At 43.9% G+C, this 21,137-nt stretch overlaps 1 protein-coding gene across 5 annotated transcripts in view; it reads right to left on the bottom strand.

Moving 5' to 3' along the window:
- xpo7 (exportin 7) overlaps positions 1–17,009 on the bottom strand; it is a 28,327-nt gene extending 11,318 nt beyond the window's left edge. Inside the window, exons 1-14 of one of the 5 annotated variants that reach the window (XR_005204393.1) lie at positions 16,463–16,799; positions 7,232–7,378; positions 6,793–6,886; positions 6,490–6,656; positions 6,338–6,403; positions 5,610–5,714; positions 2,548–2,713; positions 2,316–2,389; positions 2,086–2,205; positions 1,854–2,000; positions 1,561–1,733; positions 525–718; positions 325–430; positions 76–211 (exon numbers count right to left, since the gene is read on the bottom strand). Coding sequence is in view for 4 of the 5 variants with exons in the window: in XM_037752640.1 (XP_037608568.1) it covers positions 76–211; positions 325–430; positions 525–718; positions 1,561–1,733; positions 1,854–2,000; positions 2,086–2,205; positions 2,316–2,389; positions 2,548–2,713; positions 5,610–5,714; positions 6,338–6,403; positions 6,490–6,656; positions 6,793–6,886; positions 7,232–7,378; positions 16,463–16,528 (1,761 nt within the window). In the remaining variant the exon portion in view is untranslated. Of the gene's footprint in view, positions 1–75; positions 212–324; positions 431–524; positions 719–1,560; positions 1,734–1,853; positions 2,001–2,085; positions 2,206–2,315; positions 2,390–2,547; positions 2,714–5,609; positions 5,715–6,337; positions 6,404–6,489; positions 6,657–6,792; positions 6,887–7,231; positions 7,379–16,462; positions 16,800–16,821 lie in introns of those variants that run through there. The other 4 variants (XM_037752642.1, XM_037752644.1, XM_037752640.1 and 1 more) reach the window with 4 other exon arrangements.
- Positions 17,010–21,137: the final 4,128 nt, after the last annotated feature.

Below are 21,137 nucleotides of genomic sequence, written 5' to 3'. Positions count from 1 at the left end.
TATACATCTATGTACAGTATGTCTATGTCTATACATCTCTGCTCTCCACCAGCAGCATCACAATCAGTGCTTTACCTTTGATGATTTCTGCACCTGATCACCGATGTAGATCTTCCTGAACTGCTCAAAGAAACTGAGCATGGCGAGCTCCAGCCGCTCGTTACCGGCCTGAGCGAGTCGAGAGTCCGTCAGGTTCATCAGCTGGAGCACTCTGAGGTGTTCACGGACACACAGGGTTGTTTCATTACAGAACACCAGCAGATTAGTTCCTCAGAACAAGATGTTTTCAGGGTTATTAACTCAACAACTCTCACGTATTCTTACCGACAGACTAACTCTCCGTCCATGGCGTCCTGCTCATCTGTGCTGGCGAACGACACCCGTCCACCGATAACCGCCCCGATTATATAAACCAACCATGTTAACCGACCTGCAGAGGGAGGGAACGCAGCGTTAGTTGGTGTTAGTGTTGGTGTGTGATGACCTTTGACCCCTCAGTGTTAGCGTTAGCGTGTAGCTCGTACCCTCCTGCACAGTGATGTCTGCGGCGCTGGAGTTGGTGGACTGCAGCAGCTCCTGGTAGGTCTGAGCCGCCTGGTCGAACAGCTGGACCAGCAGAGCGCACGTCTTCTCGTACTCACACCTCCCGATGGTGGACAGCTGGTCCAACTGCTGCTGGACCAGCCCGGCATCATCCAGAGGGTCCTCTAACCCGTCTCTGTGGAGTCAACAACACGGTTATTCACTCTGTGTTCTACTGCAGGTCTACTGAACGTCTGCTTCAGGTCTACTGAACGTCTGCTTCAGGTCTACTGAACGTCTACTGAACGTCTCCTGCAGGTCTACTGAACGTCTCCTGCAGGTCTACTGAACGTCTTCTTCAGGTCTACTGAACATCTCCTTCAGGTCTACTGAATGTCTCCTTCAGGTCTACTGAACGTCTCCTTCAGGTCTACTGAACGTCTCCTGCAGGTCTACTGAACGTCTCCTTCAGGTCTACTGAACGTCTCCTGCAGGTCTACTGAACGTCTTCTTCAGGTCTACTGAACGTCTCCTTCAGGTCTACTGAACGTCTCCTGCAGGTCTACTGAACGTCTCCTGCAGGTCTACTGAACGTCTCCTGCAGGTCTACTGAACGTCTGCTTCAGGTCTACTGAACGTCTGCTTCAGGTCTACTGAACGTCTCCTGCAGGTCTACTGAACGTCTCCTGCAGGTCTACTGAACGTCTCCTTCAGGTCTACTGAACGTCTCCTTCAGGTCTACTGAACGTCTCCTTCAGGTCTACTGAACGTCTCCTTCAGGTCTACTGAACATCTCCTGCAGGTCTACTGAACGTCTTCTTCAGGTCTACTGAACGTCTCCTGCAGGTCTACTGAACGTCTCCTGCAGGTCTACTGAACGTCTCCTTCAGGTCTACTGAACGTCTCCTTCAGGTCTACTGAACGTCTCCTTCAGGTCTACTGAACGTCTTCAACCAGACCAACCAGAATAAAGAGGAGAACCGTCTATCTGAACATCTGGTACCACCATGGTTCTACAGAACCCCAGCAGGGTCTCACCTGAGGATGACGTGGACCGACTCCAGCCGTGATGTGATGTAGGCCTTGGTGACCTCGGGGGTGTAGGTCTCCAGCAGGTGAGGCTCGGTGGCTTTAACGTAGGGAACCGATGCCGCTAGACGCTGCCACAGACTCAGCAGGTAGTGAACACTGTTAGGGGCAAACTCCCAGTGCTGAAGCACCGGAGGACAGAGAGTTACTATCCATCCGTCCGTTCGTATCTATCTATCCATCCATCTATCCATCTATCTATCCATCCATCCATCCATCCATCCATCCACCCATCCACCCACCTGCAGACTGGTGACGGTGAAGTTGGCTATGAGGCGGATCACTTCGGGGTAGTTCTCTACTTTGACCAGCTCCCCCAGCTGGTAGTTACTCTTTAGCCTCGCCAGCAGACGGCAGAACTCGTGGTAGTTGTTGGGATCCGGTAGACACTGGAACACGTTTAAACACCAACGTCAACACAACCAGCTGGTAACCAGTACAACACAGAGCAGGATGAATGAACCCGTTACCAACCTGAGGGTTAGCTAGTATCCTCTTCACTCCGTCCACCAGATGAGACAGAAACTTAGCTCGTTCTGCGTTGTTGAAGAGAGACCTCCTGACAGAGGCTATCTGAACTAGACATGATAACACCTGCAACCACAGACACAGTAACACAGCAGTCAGAGTCTCAGCCTGGAGGCTTCCTCCTGTTACTCATGTATAATATAATATATATGTAATATATGAAGAAGGTCTCTCACCAACGGGGACAGGGACGGAGGGATGGAATGATATAAATTGAAAAAGAGCTGCAGGGTGGAGGAATCAAGAAACGCTGCAAGAGAGAAAGAAAACCAGTTTAACAGTCACAAAGCTTCAAATGTTCACATCATAACATCATAACGCTGATTCATCAACCAGGATCCAGAAATACCTGAAACATGTTGAATAACAAGATGTAACGAGACTGTGCTCTAACGCCGAGGCGTGTACCTGATCTCCATGACGTGGGGATCTGTACGGTGCAGAGGTCGTCTGACGACTCGTCTGTGGAAGTTCCTATGAAATCGTAGTTGAGACAGTTGTAGCTGAGTTTGAGCAGCTGCATCAGCAGGCCGTGCTGAGACTCATCGTTCAGGTTCAGGTTCTTCCCCGAAGCCTGAAAACAAACAGAGAGAAACACCTTCAGAAGACCAGCTACCAGGAGCTCTTTATACTAGAGAATACCTTCAGAAGACCAGCTACCAGGAGCTCTTTATAACAGAGAACACCTTCAGAAGACCAGCTACCAGGAGCTCTTTATACTAGAGAACACCTTCAGAAGACCAGCTACCAGGAGCTCTTTATAACAGAGAACACCTTCAGAAGACCAGCTACCAGGAGCTCTTTATACTAGAGAACACCTTCAGAAGACCAGCTACCAGGAGCTCTTTATACCAGAGAACACCTTCAGAAGACCAGCTACCAGGAGCTCTTTATACTAGAGAGAAACACCTTCAGAAGACCAGCTACCAGGAGCTCTTTATACCAGAGAACACCTTCAGAAGACCAGCTACCAGGAGCTCTTTATACTAGAGAACACCTTCAGAAGACCAGCTACCAGGAGCTCTTTATACTAGAGAACACCTTCAGAAGACCAGATACCAGGAGGTCTTTATACCAGAGAACACCTTCAGAAGACCAGCTACCAGGAGCTCTTTATACTAGAGAACACCTTCAGAAGACCAGCTACCAGGAGCTCTTTATACCAGAGAACACCTTCAGAAGACCAGCTACCAGGAGCTCTTTATACTAGAGAACACCTTCAGAAGACCAGCTACCAGGAGCTCTTTATACTAGAGAACACCTTCAGAAGACCAGCTACCAGGAGGTCTTTATAACAGAAAACACCTTCAGAAGACCAGCTACCAGGAGCTCTTTATACTAGAGAACACCTTCAGAAGACCAGCTACCAGGAGCTCTTTATACCAGAGAACACCTTCAGAAGACCAGCTACCAGGAGCTCTTTATACCAGAGAACACCTTCAGAAGACCAGCTACCAGGAGCTCTTTATACTAGAGAGAAACACCTTCAGAAGACCAGCTACCAGGAGCTCTTTATACCAGAGAACACCTTCAGAAGACCAGCTACCAGGAGCTCTTTATACTAGAGAGAAACACCTTCAGAAGACCAGCTACCAGGAGCTCTTTATACCAGAGAACACCTTCAGAAGACCAGCTACCAGGAGCTCTTTATACTAGAGAACACCTTCAGAAGACCAGCTACCAGGAGCTCTTTATACTAGAGAACACCTTCAGAAGACCAGCTACCAGGAGCTCTTTATACTAGAGAACACCTTCAGAAGACCAGATACCAGGAGGTCTTTATACCAGAGAACACCTTCAGAAGACCAGCTACCAGGAGCTCTTTATACTAGAGAACACCTTCAGAAGACCAGCTACCAGGAGCTCTTTATACTAGAGAACACCTTCAGAAGACCAGCTACCAGGAGCTCTTTATACTAGAGAGAAACACCTTCAGAAGACCAGCTACCAGGAGGTCTTTATACCAGAGAACACCTTCAGAAGACCAGCTACCAGGAGCTCTTTATACTAGAGAACACCTTCAGAAGACCAGCTACCAGGAGCTCTTTATACCAGAGAACACCTTCAGAAGACCAGCTACCAGGAGCTCTTTATACTAGAGAGAAACACCTTCAGAAGACCAGCTACCAGGAGGTCTTTATACCAGAGAACACCTTCAGAAGACCAGCTACCAGGAGGTCTTTATACTAGAGAACACCTTCAGAAGACCAGCTACCAGGAGCTCTTTATACTAGAGAACACCTTCAGAAGACCAGCTACCAGGAGCTCTTTATACCAGAGAACACCTTCAGAAGACCAGCTACCAGGAGGTCTTTATACCAGAGAACACCTTCAGAAGACCAGCTACCAGGAGCTCTTTATACCAGAGAACACCTTCAGAAGACCAGCTACCAGGAGGTCTTTATACCAGAGAACACCTTCAGAAGACCAGCTACCAGGAGCTCTTTAAACTAGAGAACACCTTCAGAAGACCAGCTACCAGGAGCTCTTTCTAACACGTTCTCTATCACAGCTGATGGTTTTAAATCCGTTGTTTTATCTGACTCCTGATCCGGGTCATAAACTCACATTATCACCTCTCTGTTCCAGCAGCTCAACAGTAAGCTGTAAACATCTGCTGTGGGGGGGGATTATGTTAAAGTCTTTAGTGAGGTGGTAGAATCAGCTGTTCTCTGCGTGAGAACCTTTAAAGAGAAAATGGGATTAACTTCTTTAATATCCCCTAACTCTGTATGTTTTATCATTATTGGTATCTCTGTAACGCCGGGATCAGACTCCAGGATGCTTTAGTCTTTGATGATGGTCACCATGTCAGATCCAACCATCACAGCACCATAAACTCTTGCAGTGTCTCAGTCTGAGTCACAGACTTGTGACTTACTAAACAATGACTTGGTTCCACCTCTGGGAGTCTTTACCCGGTGGAATGTCATGTCAGTGAATTTAAACTAGTGCAGTCTGAGGATAGATGGAGACACATGTACACGTTACATGGGAGTTATTGGTTTTTGTTTTTATTACCGTGGTTTTGAATTGGGTATGGAGAATCATAGAGATTCACTGGTATTGGTATGGACTACTAGATGTCTGGTATGGTGACATCCCTTCTTCCCAGCGTTGGACACCTGATGGGCTGCTGCTCAAAGCTTCCAAACCAGAACCAACATGGCGGCTCGTTTGGAAACTTTCTTCTCTTCTATCATGAGAATAATTCACTGAGACGTTTCTGAAAACATCTCGAGAGAAATCCTCCATCAGTCGATGAATCCGTCTTTCCTTCAGATCAACGGTTAGTTTAAAGTTCCTCTGGAGTCTGCAGAGGAACCGGATGCCCCTGATTTACTTAAAGTAGTCGAGACTTCAACTTCAGGCAGTTGAGGAGCGGCGGGCGACGTGACGCCCCCGTGTCTCAAACCGCGCCGCCCCACGCTCCCAGAATGCATTGCTGCACGGCTGTGAAGGAGACGTACCTGTTTGAGGAGGTTACAGGACAGAGTGAAGATGTCGAAGAGGGAGGAGTCTCTGAACGACGACGCGATCTTCCTGTGTTTGGTCAGAGGATGCGTCGTGTCGGCCTGAAGACAAAACAGACCACGTTCAACATCTTCAACACAACACAGAGAGAGAAGAGCCCTGTTTCCACCGCAGGAACCAGGAACCTTTAGAGGAACTGTGGGGGCCAGGAACCACCAACAAGTCATGTTACTTTTTCATACATCAGTGGACTAATCTGTCTAATGTCAGCAGGTCTCAACAGTGGGCTGAAGGAACCTTTTAGTTCCTTTAAAAGTGGTTCAAGGGACTAAAACTACCAGGAACTTCTTGGTGGAAACCCGGCTATAGAGAGAGAAGAGCCCCGTTTCCACCGCAGGAACTTTTCCACAGAATTAGGAACCTTTTGAGGAACTCCTTGGGTTGGGATTGCAGGAACCAGAATCTGAATTAAGTTGTGGGGACTTTTTACCTCCAAAAAGGCCCTGGTCGAGGGGTAGTACTTTCTGAAAGTACAGGAACTCTTCCCTGCAACCAGGAACCTTTTGAGGAACTCATTGCGTTTCGACTGCAGGGACCAGAGTCTAAATTAAGTTCCGAGGCCTTTTTTACCCCCCGAAAGGCCCTGGTCTGCGGTAGTACTTTCTGAAACTACCAGGAACTTCTTGGTGGAAACGGGGCTACAAAGGAGAAAATGAGGACCTACCTGATTGATCTCATTGGTTAGCTGGGACAGAATGGTGACCCCGATGATGCAGTGTTCAACGCTGTCCTGTTAACACACCAGTTACATCATCATCATCATCATCATGGTGATGACATCATTAACAACATGATTAAACACACTGACAGACAGACCTGTAGAAAGCGCGTCACATCGGCGATGACGTTCCTGAAGACGTAGTCGTCCTTCTGACAGTCGAACCAGCCCAGTTTGGTGATCCTGGCGTACAGCTGGATCAACGCCTGCGTCACAAACGCCGCTAACTTCGGCCGCGTAGCCAGATAATTCAGCACATAGTTCCCTGGACGTCACAAACAAACAAACAAACAAACAAACAAACAAACAAACAAACAAACAAACAAACATCAGCTTCATGAGAGAAGAACAGCAGCAGGTCTGATGGAGACCGGTGATGCCGGAGGAGGAGATGTACTCACGGATGTCGATGCGTTGTTCGAGGGGTAGAGGGTTGCTGGTTCGAGATACCAGTTTAGACAAACAGGTGGCTGCAAGCAGCTGAGAATACGATGACTGCAACCAGAGGGAACATATCACGTTAGGAGATGTATTCATTCATCTAAATAACATCTGTAGTGAGGAAGAGGAGCTGCAGCATTTTTATTTCAACTCTCGTCCCAAAATGAATTTTCATCCTCCCCGATCCTAGTTTTTTGGTCCCGGAACGACGGGACGTCCTTCAGCTGGAGACATGGACAGGTTTAACTAGTTGAATATGTTCTGTAGGGTGGTGTCCCATCACTGTGACTGACGGACTACTCACGCTGCCTGATGAGCACCTTAATGCTGATTAGAGTAGTAGTATAGTAGTAGTATAGATGTAGTATAAGTAATATTGGGTGGTGTAGAAGTACTCACGCTGCCTCTCTCCAGCAGCAGCTGACACTTGCTGAGACAGTCGGGGCTGTTGGTGAACTCCACCAGAGCTTTCTCTGCCTGGTGTCGGACGGCGGTGTCGGTCGTCTCGTATAGCTGCTTACACAGGATCTCCAGCTGGGCAAGGCCCTAGATAAACCACAGAAGAAGAAGAAGACAGCGGGCTTATCAGTCACCAGCAGGCTCCACTGACTGACCCAACACAACTATACTAGAATATACTGTAATATACTCTACTAGTATAGTAATACTACACTATGAGGACTGAAGAACCACAGAGAACATCTGAAACACTCAAATATTACAATCAATAAACAGAACAATAATCACAATTCATATTTTAAACTAAATGATTAATCAGAATTAAGCACATGATCTGCATATTAATTACTAATTTAAATAAGTTGTAATGTAACCGTGTTGTGTGGTGAGACGTGTCCACACGGTTAAAGAGGTTTACTGTTATCAGGCTGCATTCATGTGGCAGCAGCAGACTGCTGAGTCATGCTCAGTAGTCTGCTGAGTCATGTTCAGTCACTGAGAGATGTCACTGATAGATTCAACACGGAGGGCAGCCAGGTTAAAGAAGAGGTGATGGGGGTGGGGGGGGGTCTTCTCTGGTTACTGATGGTGCGTTCACTGCTTCCATTGTGGAGGAGTGTGAGGCGTTCAGGGTCCAGTATGTTTACTGGGAGAGGAGCAGGTACAGTATGACCGAGTGTTGCATCATGGGAAACTCTGCTGGGCTGCGGTCGAAAAGTCAAAAAATGACGTCCTAACGTCTTCTCCTAACCATTTCTCCTAACGTCTTCTCCTAACCACTTCTCCTAACGTCTTCTCCTAACGTCTTCTCCTAACGTCTTCTCCTAACGTCTTCTCCTAACCACTTCTCCTAACCACTTCTCCTAACCACTTCTCCTACCGTCTTCTCCTAACGTCTTCTCCTAACCATTTCTCCTAACCACTTCTCCTAACGTCTTCTCCTAACGTCTTCTCCTAACGTCTTCTCCTAACGTCTTCTCCTAACCACTTCTCCTAACCACTTCTCCTACCGTCTTCTCCTAACGTCTTCTCCTAACCACTTCTCCTAACGTCTTCTCCTAACCACTTCTCCTAACGTCTTCTCATTGACCTGGATGGAGAACATCATGAGGTCAAGGAGAGATGAGAAGGAGACTTCAGAAGGACTCAGGAGAAGACACCGTGGTGTTCAGAGAACCTGTCTGCTCTTCCACTAGACTCCGTGATGATGATGTTACGGCGGTGGATGTTAGTGACGTCAGTCTGCCGTGATGAAACTACAATGTTCTGAAGACGGACTACAGAAGGCTCTGCTCCCTCCGTGTGTTCTTCAACATCTCTTTCAGTGACAGACTATTATTCTTTTACTTTTCCTGATGTTGTAGATTTTTGTTGCGGTATCATTTCAGTATCGGTATCCAGATATTTAGGCAGGGTATCGTATCGAAGTCGGGATGCACCAATACCGATACCAGTATCAGGTCTGATACTGTGCTCATGTACTCGTACTCACAAAACGGCTCTGATACAGCGGCACTGATACCACTTTACGGTGATGCTGGGACCCCGCTGGGCCGGGATCACCACCTCAGTGCGTTGGCCCTCACTTTCATTGTGCCACGGGGGTTTGCGTCACCCTCTGACTCGCGCGTGCGTTACGCCCGGGCCACACAGCGCGCTTCAGGCTCGCCTGATGGCAGCGTCATGTCGTGGCCGCGTCATGCCCACCTAGGGTGTTCACACTAGACGCGAGTTACCCACGTCTCGGGAGCGTCTCAGCTACCTGTCAGCTGTGTTTTTGCTGTTGCTGACAGCCCTTTCTTTCTACATAGAGTTTGCCTTTTAATGGCCATTTAACTTCATAATAAATGTGATTTATATTTATTTAAGACAAAAAAGGGTAAGAACTGTGTGGTAATTTGTAAATATTATTAAAAACAAGCAAATAAATTCATACATAAATATTAATATATAGCCCATATAAATCCCTCTTTTCTGTCAGTGAAGAGGGATTTCTATATATATAAATCCCTCTTCACTGACAGTGAGGAGGGATTTCTATGGGCTATATATATATATATATATATATATATATATATATATATATATAAATCCCTCTTCATTGACAGTGAAGAGGGATTTCTGTGGGCTATATATTAATACAAAAAAATAAATAAATACATTAGTAGTAAGAGAGAGCCTACAGCAATCCCTCTTCACTTTGACTGGCACAGTTTTAAACAACATTTCCAGGGGGTTTCGGGTTCCTGTTCTACAGCATTCCAGGTTGCGGCTTTTATCGAAAAGGACTTAATTTACATCTGGGGCGGGACAGCAATTTACATTATAAATGCTGATGTTCCGACATCTCAGGCAACTTGGAGCTTTTCACCACCTTGTTGCTGAACTGCGCCTTGATGGAGAAAAACACCTGAAGTATTTCAGAATGATAAATATAAGTAAAGTGTTTTTTTTTTTTATTATAAAACAAAGCAAAATAAACAGTTTCGTTATTTGTTAACCTTTAGAAAACGAAAATTATTATTAAATATCTTTAAAAAAATTAAATAACACCTCTAAAAGAAAGAACAATAAAGTTACGTGGTGTTTGTTGAGAGAGAGAGAGAGAGAGAGAGAGAGAGAGAGAGAGAGAGAGAGAGAGAGAGAGAGGGAGAGAGAGAGAGCGCGCATCGAAAAATACTGCCCATCACCTGATGTTCTTATAACCTATTAACCCAGTCTATTATATTTATAGCATATGTAGGGTTTCTGCTATGACTACTACAGTGTTTACAAAATGAAAAGCCTGTACTATATTAACTTGATGGAAACCTGCAAGTACACCACTGCTTTATTTAGAGTATTTCAGAATAAAAGCATTGTGTTAACGAATGCATGATTCTGTGCACTAAAAACGCTAGAGGCCTTTTATTTTGAAATCTAGATAGGAAGTGTAAAATATTGATGGTCAATGACATATTCTACAGATGTCTAGACATGGAAACTGTAGTAATCTTGCTGGTATGATGTTCATATACTGTCAATAGATCACCTTCACTGTCTGTTGCTGCTGGGAGACGCAGCCGAGAGGTAAGCGGCTCGCGTGTAAAATAGGCGAGCCTTCTATTCTATAAAATAGACGCACGTCTGACGTGCGTCTGACGCGCGTCTGACGTGCGTCTCATGCGGGCAGTGTGTCCACTCTAACCTGTTAACATGGACGCCGAAATAAAAAACAACACGCGACGTTGCCGTCACGCGAGCATGAAGCGGGCTGTGTGCTCCAGGCTTTAGACTCCTTGGTCCGTGTTTCAAGACGGGTTGGGTGGGTTGCCGACATTGCAGCAGACCCCTGACGCCTTTTACCTGGGCCGAGCTCCGATCTGGGGGCACGACGCGGCCGGGGCGCACTGGGGACAGTCCGCCCAGGTGAACAGTCGCACCGGGAGCAGGGGCCCCCGTCCCTCCCCGGCGGGGAGAGAGGGCGCAGCGAGCACTTTGTTTACGGTGCGGTGAGGTCCAGGCGGGGAACGCCGTAAAGCTGCGGCCATGAGCCACCTTCGCCCCGAGCCTTTCTAAGCCGACCTAGAGCCGGTGGCGGCGCACCGCCTCGTATGCGGGACTCCCCAGCCTGCCGTGTGTCGCTCACACCCTCCAGCTGGCTGTTAACGAGGCTCTTTAGGCTCAGAGAAGTACTCGTATCGGTACTCGGTATCGGAGAGTACCCAGATGTAAGTCCTTCACTCGGTCTGAATAAAGTGGTATCAGTGCATCCCTATATCGAAGTCATAATTTTGGCATCATGACGACTGCATGTGGTCATATCAGCCGTCACTGAGGGAACATGGCCGACAGCGACCAGGTGTCCGTTATCAGAAATGAATGGACGACGAGGAGACCAGAACGAGACGAAGACGGAGCAGGTTTGTGTGTTTTTCACGTTACAGGAGGGCTACAAATATGATCTTCATTATCAATTCATCTGCAGATTATTTTCTCGATTGTTTGGTCTATCAGGAACCATCACAGTATCCTGGAGCCCAACATGACATCTATAAACTCTTTACTATCAGGTCAGACCAAGAAGAGAACCTGGAAACATCACTATGATGATTTACAGAATAATGTGGAGAACTAACTAAATGTTGGAGCAGTCGGGATTATTATTATTATTATTGTAAACTGATTCACAGAAAGGACTGATGTTGATAACACGGAGCTCTGCACTCATTCATTCATTCATTCATTCATTCATTCATTCCTCTCAGCTGCTGTCCTCCTGCTCCCAGGACGCTGTCTGCCAGCTGGTTTCTGGTTTCTATTTTTAAAATCAAACCAACTAGTATTTTTATTTGGGACGTGTGCAGCCTGACAGCAGACACAGACACACACACACACCCACACGTGCGTGTGTTTGGTTTTCTACATTTGAATCTGCCATTTTCCGTCCATACATGTGGTTTTGTGTGGATTCCTCACTCAGGTGATGCAGCGCTGGCAGACTCACATTATTTTTACATTTATGGCTGATAATAAAGATTAGTTTCATTATCGATTCACTGAATGTGAAAAACATTTGACTGTGCAATATATCCTTTGATGCAATAAATACCTCAAGTGCTACTATCTTTGTTTACATTTTATTTATTACATCTACTCTACCTCCTATTTCACAAGTGCCATTACCTCCATTTACAGTACATCTATTTGACCTATTTTATACCTCTAGTGTAATAACTCTGTTTATATTTATTTATTACATCTACTCTACCTGTTTTATTTGCTTTATAAATGTGTGTGTTTGACCTGTTCTATGTTTTATCTGCCTCATTTAGTCTGGTCAAGTATTTGTTTTAAAGCTCTGACCAGAAGTGGTCACTGTGAATCTCCTTCTATTTAATACCATGACAATAAAGCTTTCTATTCTATTTATATTATATATTATATATATATATATAATATATAATATATAATATATATATTTCTATTCTGTTCTATTCATCTACACATGAACACATGTTACAGTTAGTTCATCGTTTCATCTCTATAATGTCAGAAAACAGTAAAAACAACGTCTATCACAGTTTCTCAGTCCAAGAAGACGTCTTCACGTCCCGTTTTGTCCGACCAACAGTCCAAATAAATTAATTTCACTGTGATATTACATATACATATACATATATATATATATATATATATTATACTGTGATATTACATATATATATATGTACAGTATATATATATATGTGTGTATATATATATTACACTGTGATATTAGAGAAGAGAAGAAGACTGCTGATGCTTCATTCAGTTTGACAGTTGAGAATAATGAATGAATATGGAGATGTTCACTAGAAACAACATAATCATCACTTTGAGAACATTTCCACCTGATACCAAGTTATAATGTAATAAAAGTAATAATCTAATTGAATGAATATCATTCTCCAGTAACATCACATCGTCATTCTGGGACAGAACTACACCAATAAGGTACATTAATATGTCAGCCAGAAGATTTTAGATCTAGATCTGTATAATTATTACTGCAGCACTTCTGAACAAAAGCATTACAGATTTAATAATTACACGCAGCCCCAAAGCTTCATACGGCTTCATTATCCTCTCTCATCTATACGTAAAATACAAGAGAGAAACACAACAAGTCCTCAGATCTGAGAGAACCAGAGGAGCTGCTCTGGAAACATTATGATTCATAAATGATTACAGTAGTTGACGATTTGTTTTCTGTGGATCAGTTGATGGTTTGATCATTTCAGTTATAGTTTCCAGAGACAGAATATATAACAATAATAATAGTTTGCATCATCCCTCACGATGTGATGCTAGAGTTCAGAACAGTTCAATAACACCTGTAAAGATAAGCTACAGCTGAATACATTTGGATTCATTGATAAGTCGATCAACAGAAAATTAAATCTGAGTTGATTAATCACACAAGTTATTTTTAAAGCAAATAAAAACCAAACTGTGCTGCTTCCAGCTGCTCAAATATAACAATGTGTTGATTTCTCTTAATTTTATAACATTGTAATAATAAGGAATAATCCCGCAGCATTATTTATTATTCATATTCAACATTAATATTATTAGTTATTGTCAGACAGATATGACTGTTCGAAGCCCAGTTAGTCGATAGACAAAAAGTTCAATCTGAGTTGATTCATCATATAAGTTATTATTAAAGTAAATAAATACCAGACTGTGCTGCTTCCAGCTGCTGACATGTGATCAACTTGTTGATTTTCATGTATTATAACATAATAAACTGAATATAGTTAGGCTTTTAAATGTTGGTCAGATAAAAAAAAAAAGAGAGAGACATCTGAGGACTCTGAGTTATGAAAAAACACAATTTATCACAATTATCTAGAGCTGACCTGAAGGCTTCGAGGCTTCCACCGTTGCAATGGCAATAGACCTCCAAATCAGTATTTGAAATCTTCGTTTTTTTTATTTTATATACTGTATATTGCTTATTTCATGGGCTATTTTGAGATTTATACTTTAATATTACATTTTAAAAAATACATTTAAAAATGAAGCATTCAAATAGTGATTTGGAGGCTGATTACCATGGCAACGGTCAAAGCTTTCAGATCAGCCCTAATTGATTAAAAATTAAATCTGAGTTGATTAATCACATAACTTATTTTTAAATTAAATAAATACCAGTCTGTAGGCCTACAGGTTCCAGCTGCTAACATGTGACAACTTGTTGATTTTCTGTTTTATAACATAGTAAACTGAATATATTTGGGGTTTTGACTGTTGGTCGAATTAAAAAAAGACATTTCAGAGATAAATCACAATTTGTTTTCACAATTATCTGACATTTTATAAATAAAACAATAATAGCCTTAGAGAGGAAAAAATCAGATTAATGATAATAAAATAGCCCTAAACATGACAGAATATCTAGTGTCATCTTCATCATGTGATGCATATTTATGTATAATAATAATAATGAAAAAAGATCAATATTAGTATTATAAAGGGGATGAAAATGATGACTTTATTCAAGAATATCTTTAACAATCAGATCACGATCGTGTCTGTGCAGCTCATGAGACAAAAGCCATATAATACAGCTGGTTCTGGATCCGGTCCAAACTGTCTCAGTGTCAATGACAGAGATGCTGCATCTCTCTGCTGCTACAGCCCCGATACAACACAGGCAATATGTATACTATATTCATATATATCTGTTTAATATCTGCATCTCTCCGCTGCTACAGCCCCGATACAACACAGTAATAATATACTATATTCATACATCTGGTTGATATCTGCAGCTCTCTGCTGCTACAGCCCGACACAACACAGTCTTTATTTATACTAGATTCATATACATCTGGTTGATATCTGCAGCTGCTCCTGTGACTCTGAGTCTGTTATTAATATAAAGTCACTACTAGTCTTCATATGAGCCCCTGCTGCTAGCAGCATGCAGAGCTACAACAATAACATGCAGCATGTAGTTATAGATAGCTATAACCCACTAACAGAGAGCAGAGAGCCGGTTCTGTGTCTCAGTGTGGTTCTGTGTCTCAGTGTGGTTCTGTGTCTCAGTATGGTTCTGTGTGTCTCAGTGTGGTTCTGTGTCTCAGTGTGGTTCTGTGTGTCTCAGTGTGGTTCTGTGTGTCTCAGTGTGGTTCTGTGTCTCAGTGTGGTTCTGTGTCTCAGTGTGGTTCTGTGTGTCTCAGTGTGGTTCTGTGTGTCTCAGTGTGGTTCTGTGTGTCTCAGTGTGGTTCTGTGTGTCTCAGTGTGGTTCTGTGTGTCTCAGTGTGGTTCTGTGTCTCAGTGTGGTTCTGTGTCTCAGTGTGGTTCTGTGTGTCTCAGTGTGGTTCTGTGTCTCAGTGTGGTTCTGTCTCAGTGTGGTTCTGTGTGTCTCAGTGTGGTTCTGTGTGTCTCAGTGTGGTTCTGTGTGTCTCAGTGTGGTTCTGTCTCAGTGTGGTTCTGTGTGTCTCAGTGTGGTTCTGTGTCTCAGTGTGGTTCTGTGTCTCAGTGTGGTTCTGTGTCTCAGTGTGGTTCTGTGTCTCAGTGTGGTTCTGTGTCTCAGTGTGGTTCTGTGTCTCAGTGTGGTTCTGTGTGTTTCAGTGTGGTTCTGTGTCTCAGTGTGGTTCTGTGTCTCAGTGTGGTTCTGTGTCTCAGTGTGGTTCTGTGTCTCAGTGTGGTTCTGTGTGTCTCAGTGTGGTTCTGTGTCTCAGTGTGGTTCTGTGTCTCAGTGTGGTTCTGTGTCTCAGTGTGGTTCTGTGTCTCAGTGTGGTTCTGTGTCTCAGTGTGGTTCTGTGTCTCAGTGTGGTTCTGTGTGTTTCAGTGTGGTTCTGTGTCTCAGTGTGGTTCTGTGTCTCAGTGTGGTTCTGTGTCTCAGTGTGGTTCTGTGTCTCAGTGTGGTTCTGTGTCTCAGTGTGGTTCTGTGTCTCAGTGTGGTTCTGTGTGTCTCAGTGTGGTTCTGTGTCTCAGTGTGGTTCTGTGTCTCAGTGTGGTTCTGTGTCTCAGTGTGGTTCTGTGTCTCAGTGTGGTTCTGTGTCTCAGTGTGGTTCTGTGTCTCAGTGTGGTTCTGTGTCTCAGTGTGGTTCTGTGTCTCAGTGTGATGGAGCAGCAGCAGATCAGAGTCTAGCTGTTAGTCCTCTCTGACTGATCCAACATGTGTCCAGACCAGCAGCAGCTAGCTGAGCTGTTAGCTGAGACAGCTAGCAGCTAGCTGACCCAACAGAACATCAACAAGCCGTTAGATAGTTATAGTTATATATAGTTATATATATATACAGAACCCGGGTCGCCTCCGCTCACACGGCCTCCAGCAGCCAACACAGCAGCGACCCGGCACTGACCCGGGTTATCCATCCAGACAAACAGTTAACAGAACCAGAACCAGGTTTCAAACTGACTCGGGCGGGAAGAGACTGAAGCTAACGCTAGCATAGCATAGCTAACATTAGCATAGCCTAGCTAGAGGCTAGCTGTAGCATAACAGGACAATACATTAACATGTAAACATCCGGGTCCTCAGGTCTCTCTAGCAGCTAGCAGCTAGCAGCTAGCAGCTAACGGCTAACGGCTAACAGCTAGCAGCTAACGGCTCTGTGTTTAGAACCAACGTGATGCTAGCTGCTAGCTGTTAGCCTGACAGCTAGCAGCTAGCCTCCTCTCTCTCTTGTTGTTTACTTCGCTGAGTCTCTCCGTTCTCCCGGTGGAGCGCTGCGGGACACCGGCACCGACACCGGGGATCATCCCGGAGGTTACCGGCTGCTGCTGACGGTCTGGAGCCGAGAACCCCTCCACCAGCCCGGCTAACCCGCTAACACAGAGGCTAGCCCTCAGCGGCTACCAGCTAGCCTCCAGCAGGCTGGTCCAGCGGGCCGTCAACAGAGCGTGTTCTCCGGTCTACCGGGTCTCTCCAACCCTCTGGTCCTCCGGTCCTCTGTCAGCCTGCTCTCCCTCTCCCCTCGCCTGCTCTCCCTCCTCCTCCTCTCCCAGCAGCGGGAGCATCAACAGCCGGTCACTAAAACATGAATCCTGCTCACCTGCACATGATCCGCCATCTTTCTCCATTTCATGCACCTCTCCACTCACTCCCCCGCTTAGAGAGCTCTATACAGCGCCCCCTGCTGGAGGAGACCCGGTACTACACCACCACTACACTACAGCACCTCTCCACTCACTCCCCCGCTTAGTGGAGGCTAGACACAGCGCCTCCTGCTGGAGGAGACACAGTACTACACCACTCACTCCCCGGCTTAGTGCTCTGCAGCGAGACAGAGACAGCGCCTCTAGAGACACGGTACTACTACAGAGAGAGAGCCTGAGGACAACAACAACAACAAAGAAACTATTCAACAACATATTTATTTAAACTTTATTATTTTAAGCAATAATAATAATAATAATAAAACATATATAGGAGGTTACAGGAAATAATCTACAATATATTTATTTAAACTTTATTAATTTACACAATAATAATAATAATAATAATAATAATAATAATAAAACATATACAGGAGGTTACAGGAAATAATCTACAATATATTTATTTATGCTTTATTATTTTACACAATAATAATAATAATGCTAATAAAGACAGCCTCCTGACTGACAACACAAAGGGTTTTACACCAAATAACTATAACAATACATTTATTTATCGTTTATTACTTTCAACATGAACAATATTAATAACACAAACATATAAGCAACAGTAACAGAAACAAACATATACAGGAGGTTTCAGGAAATAGTCTAAGTTACAGGTAAATCACAGGTTCAGGATAATATTGTTATTATTATTATTATTATTATTATTATTATTATTATTATTTTTATTAATAATAATAAGTAAAAGAAACAAACAAACCTAAACAGCTGTGATCAACAGATATTCAGGAGGTTATAAATTCTATAATATTCTCAGTCAGAGGTTCTAGTCAGGTCTCTTCTATTTGGCTATTTGTAAAAAATACTCTGTTACAGTAAAAGTACTAATACCACACTGTAAAAAATACTCTGTTACATTAAAAATACTAATACCACACTGTAAAAAATACTCTGCTACATTAAAAATACTAATACCACACTGTAAAAAATACTCTGCTACATTAAAAATACTAATACCACACTGTAAAAAATACTCTGTTACAGTAAAAATACTAATACCACACTGTAAAAAATACTCTGCTACATTAAAAGTACTAATACCACACTGTAAAAAATACTCTGTTACATTAAAAGTACTAATACCACACTGTAAAAAATACTCTGTTACTGTAAAAAAAAATACTAATACCACACTGTAAAAGATACTCTGTTACTGTAAAAATACTAATACAACACTGTAAAGAATACTCTGTTACAGTAAAAAATACTAATACCACACTGTAAAAAATACTGTTACTGTAAAAAAATACTAATACCACACTGTAAAAAATACTCTGTTACAGTAAAAATACTAATACCACACTGTAAAAAATACTCTGTTACTGTAAAAAAAATACTAATACCACACTGTAAAAAATACTCTGTTACAGTAAAAATACTAATACCACACTGTAAAAAATACTGTTACTGTAAAAAAAATACTAATACCACACTGTAAAAAATACTCTGTTACAGTAAAAATACTAATACCACACTGTAAAAAATACTGTTACTGTAAAAAAATACTAATACCACACTGTAAAAAATACTCTGTTACTGTAAAAAAAATACTAATACCACACTGTAAAAAATACTCTGTTACAGTAAAAGTACTTGAGTATAATCAGTAAAACGTAGTTGCAGTATTAAACTGTGACTGTTGTACTAGTATATATTACATCATTAGATTATTATTTATCAGGTATTAATGTAAAATCAGGACGTTATATTTGAGCTGGAGATCAGTCTTATAAGTAACTCAGAGTACTACTAGTACCTGAGTAAATGTACTCAGTTACATTCCAGCAGCAGGAGGAGCATCGTGTTTTAAATCATTATAAAGTGTTAAAGGTGGTGTTGTAGTTCCTGACTGAGACCTCTGGAGGGCAGCAGACACTCAGCACAACCATCAACCAACAACCAACAACCAACAACCATCCACCATCCACCATCCAGCATCTGGAACCTCTGATCAAAAACCCTGGACAACAGGTCTCCAGACGATCACAGGACCGACACACAGAGACAGACAACCATTCACACCTACGGGACATTTAGAGTCAACTGTCATCCTGCATGTCTTTGGACTGTGGGAGGAAACCTGAGCACCCGGAGTAAACCCATACTAACACGGGGAGAACATACTAACACGGGGAGAACACACTAACACGGGGAGAACATACTAACACGGGGAGAACATACTAACACGGGGAGGAGGGAGAACATACTAACACGGGGAGAACATACTAACACGGGGAGAACATACTAACACGGGGAGGAGGGAGAACATACTAACACGGGGAGAACATACTAACACGGGGAGAACATACTAACACGGGGAGGAGGGAGAACATACTAACACGGGGAAAACATACTAACTCCAGCGTGAAGCCGATGAGAGAACGTTGTTGTGATCTGATCTCTCTGAATCTTTCGGCTCTCTGCCTGCTTGTCTTGTTAAAACCTGAACTGATGTTTGTTCCGTTAACAGCAGGTCATCTTCACGTTGTTGTTGTTGTTGGTACTTTTAGTTCAGTAAAAGATGACTGAGGACTTCTTCCAGTTCTGGAGGACTAGAGGCGGATCCGTCCTGTAGGGGGCAGTACAGCATCACATCCATCACACACATACTGTATATACATACTCTATATACACATGATAAACCTGAAGCTCATGTCTTAAACTTGATGTCACATTCCCTCCAGATTGTCTCCGTGTGTTTGTTGTTCAGGTTTCCTGCTGAGAGGTTTAAATGAATGAAAGAGACTCTGCAGGACGCTGAGACGACGGAGACGACGGAGAGGACACACAGACGTTTGAAGATGAAAGTCAGCTGGTTTCTACATGTGAGGTGAGACGAGAGAGAGGGAATGAAAGGAGGAGAGGAAGACGAGGATGAGGAGGAGGATGAAAGAAAAGCAGCATTTAGAGGAGAAAGAGGAAGAGTTTATTAAAACCAAACACTACTGAGGAAGGACGGAGAGTAAACAGGAGGAGAGAGGGTAAGAGAAGACAGGATGATAAAGGGATGGAGAGGAGGAGGAAGAGGAGGAGGAAGAGGAGGAGGAGGAGGAGGTGGAGGAGGAGGAGGAGGAAGAAGAAGAGGAGCAGGTGGAGGAGGTGGAGGAGGAGGAGGAGGAAGAGGAGGAGGAAGAAGAGGAGGAGGAGGAGGAGGAGGAGGAGGAAGAGGGTCGGGGCCACAGGTGTCGTCCTCTAGACTCCATCAGGAGGAGATTACAGTCCGTGAGGAAGAGTGGAGGAGAGACAAAGAGGAAATGAGCTGCTTCCAACACGTGTCCTCCTCCGTCCTCTCCTCGTCCATCAACATGTCCTCCTCTAACTGTCCCTCGTCTTCCGTCCTCTACTAACTCTGATGTTTCAAAACCAGAACAACATAAAGAAAGCCTCAGTTAATACGAACAGATATCACAGAAAACTACTGAGATACACCTGAGCAGGTAGTGATCAGAGTACCTGAACAGGTAGTGATCAGAGTACCTGAACAGGTAGTGATCAGAGTACCTGAGCAGGTAGTGAACAGAGTACCTGAGCAGGTAGTGATCAGAGTAGCTGAGCAGGTAGTGATCAGAGTACCTGAACAGGTAGTGATCAGAGTACCTGAGCAGGTAGTGAACAGAGTACCTGAGCAGGTAGTGATCAGAGTACCTGAGCAGGTAGTGATCAGAGAACCTGAGCAGGTAGTATACAGAGTACCTGAGCAGGTAGTATACAGAGTACCTGAGCAGGTAGTATACAGAGTACCTGAGCAGGTGGTGATCAGAGTACCTGAACAGGTAGTATACAGAGTACCTGAGCAGGTGGTGATCAGAGTACCTGAGCAGGTAGTATACAGAGTACCTGAGCAGGTAGTGATCAGAGTACCTGAGCAGGTAGTATACAGAGTACCTGAGCAGGTAGTGAACAGAGTACCTGAGCAGGTAGTGATCAGAGTACCTGAACAGGTAGTGATCAGAGTACCTGAGCAGGTAGAGAACAGAGTACCTGAGCAGGTAGTGAACAGAGTACCTGAGCAGGTAGTGATCAGAGTACCTGAACAGGTAGTGAACAGAGTACCTGAGCAGGTAGTGAACAGAGTACCTGAGCAGGTAGTGATCAGAGTACCTGAACAGGTAGTGAACAGAGTACCTGAGCAGGTAGTGATCAGAGTACCTGAGCAGATAGAGAACAGAGTACCTGAGCAGGTAGT

Source organism: Sebastes umbrosus, chromosome 19, assembly GCF_015220745.1.
Source record: "Sebastes umbrosus isolate fSebUmb1 chromosome 19, fSebUmb1.pri, whole genome shotgun sequence".
In the NCBI taxonomy this organism is placed as follows: Eukaryota; Metazoa; Chordata; class Actinopteri; order Perciformes; family Sebastidae; genus Sebastes; species Sebastes umbrosus.
Note: the sequence above shows the minus strand (reverse complement) of the source record. Positions and strands in the feature narration are given on the sequence as shown.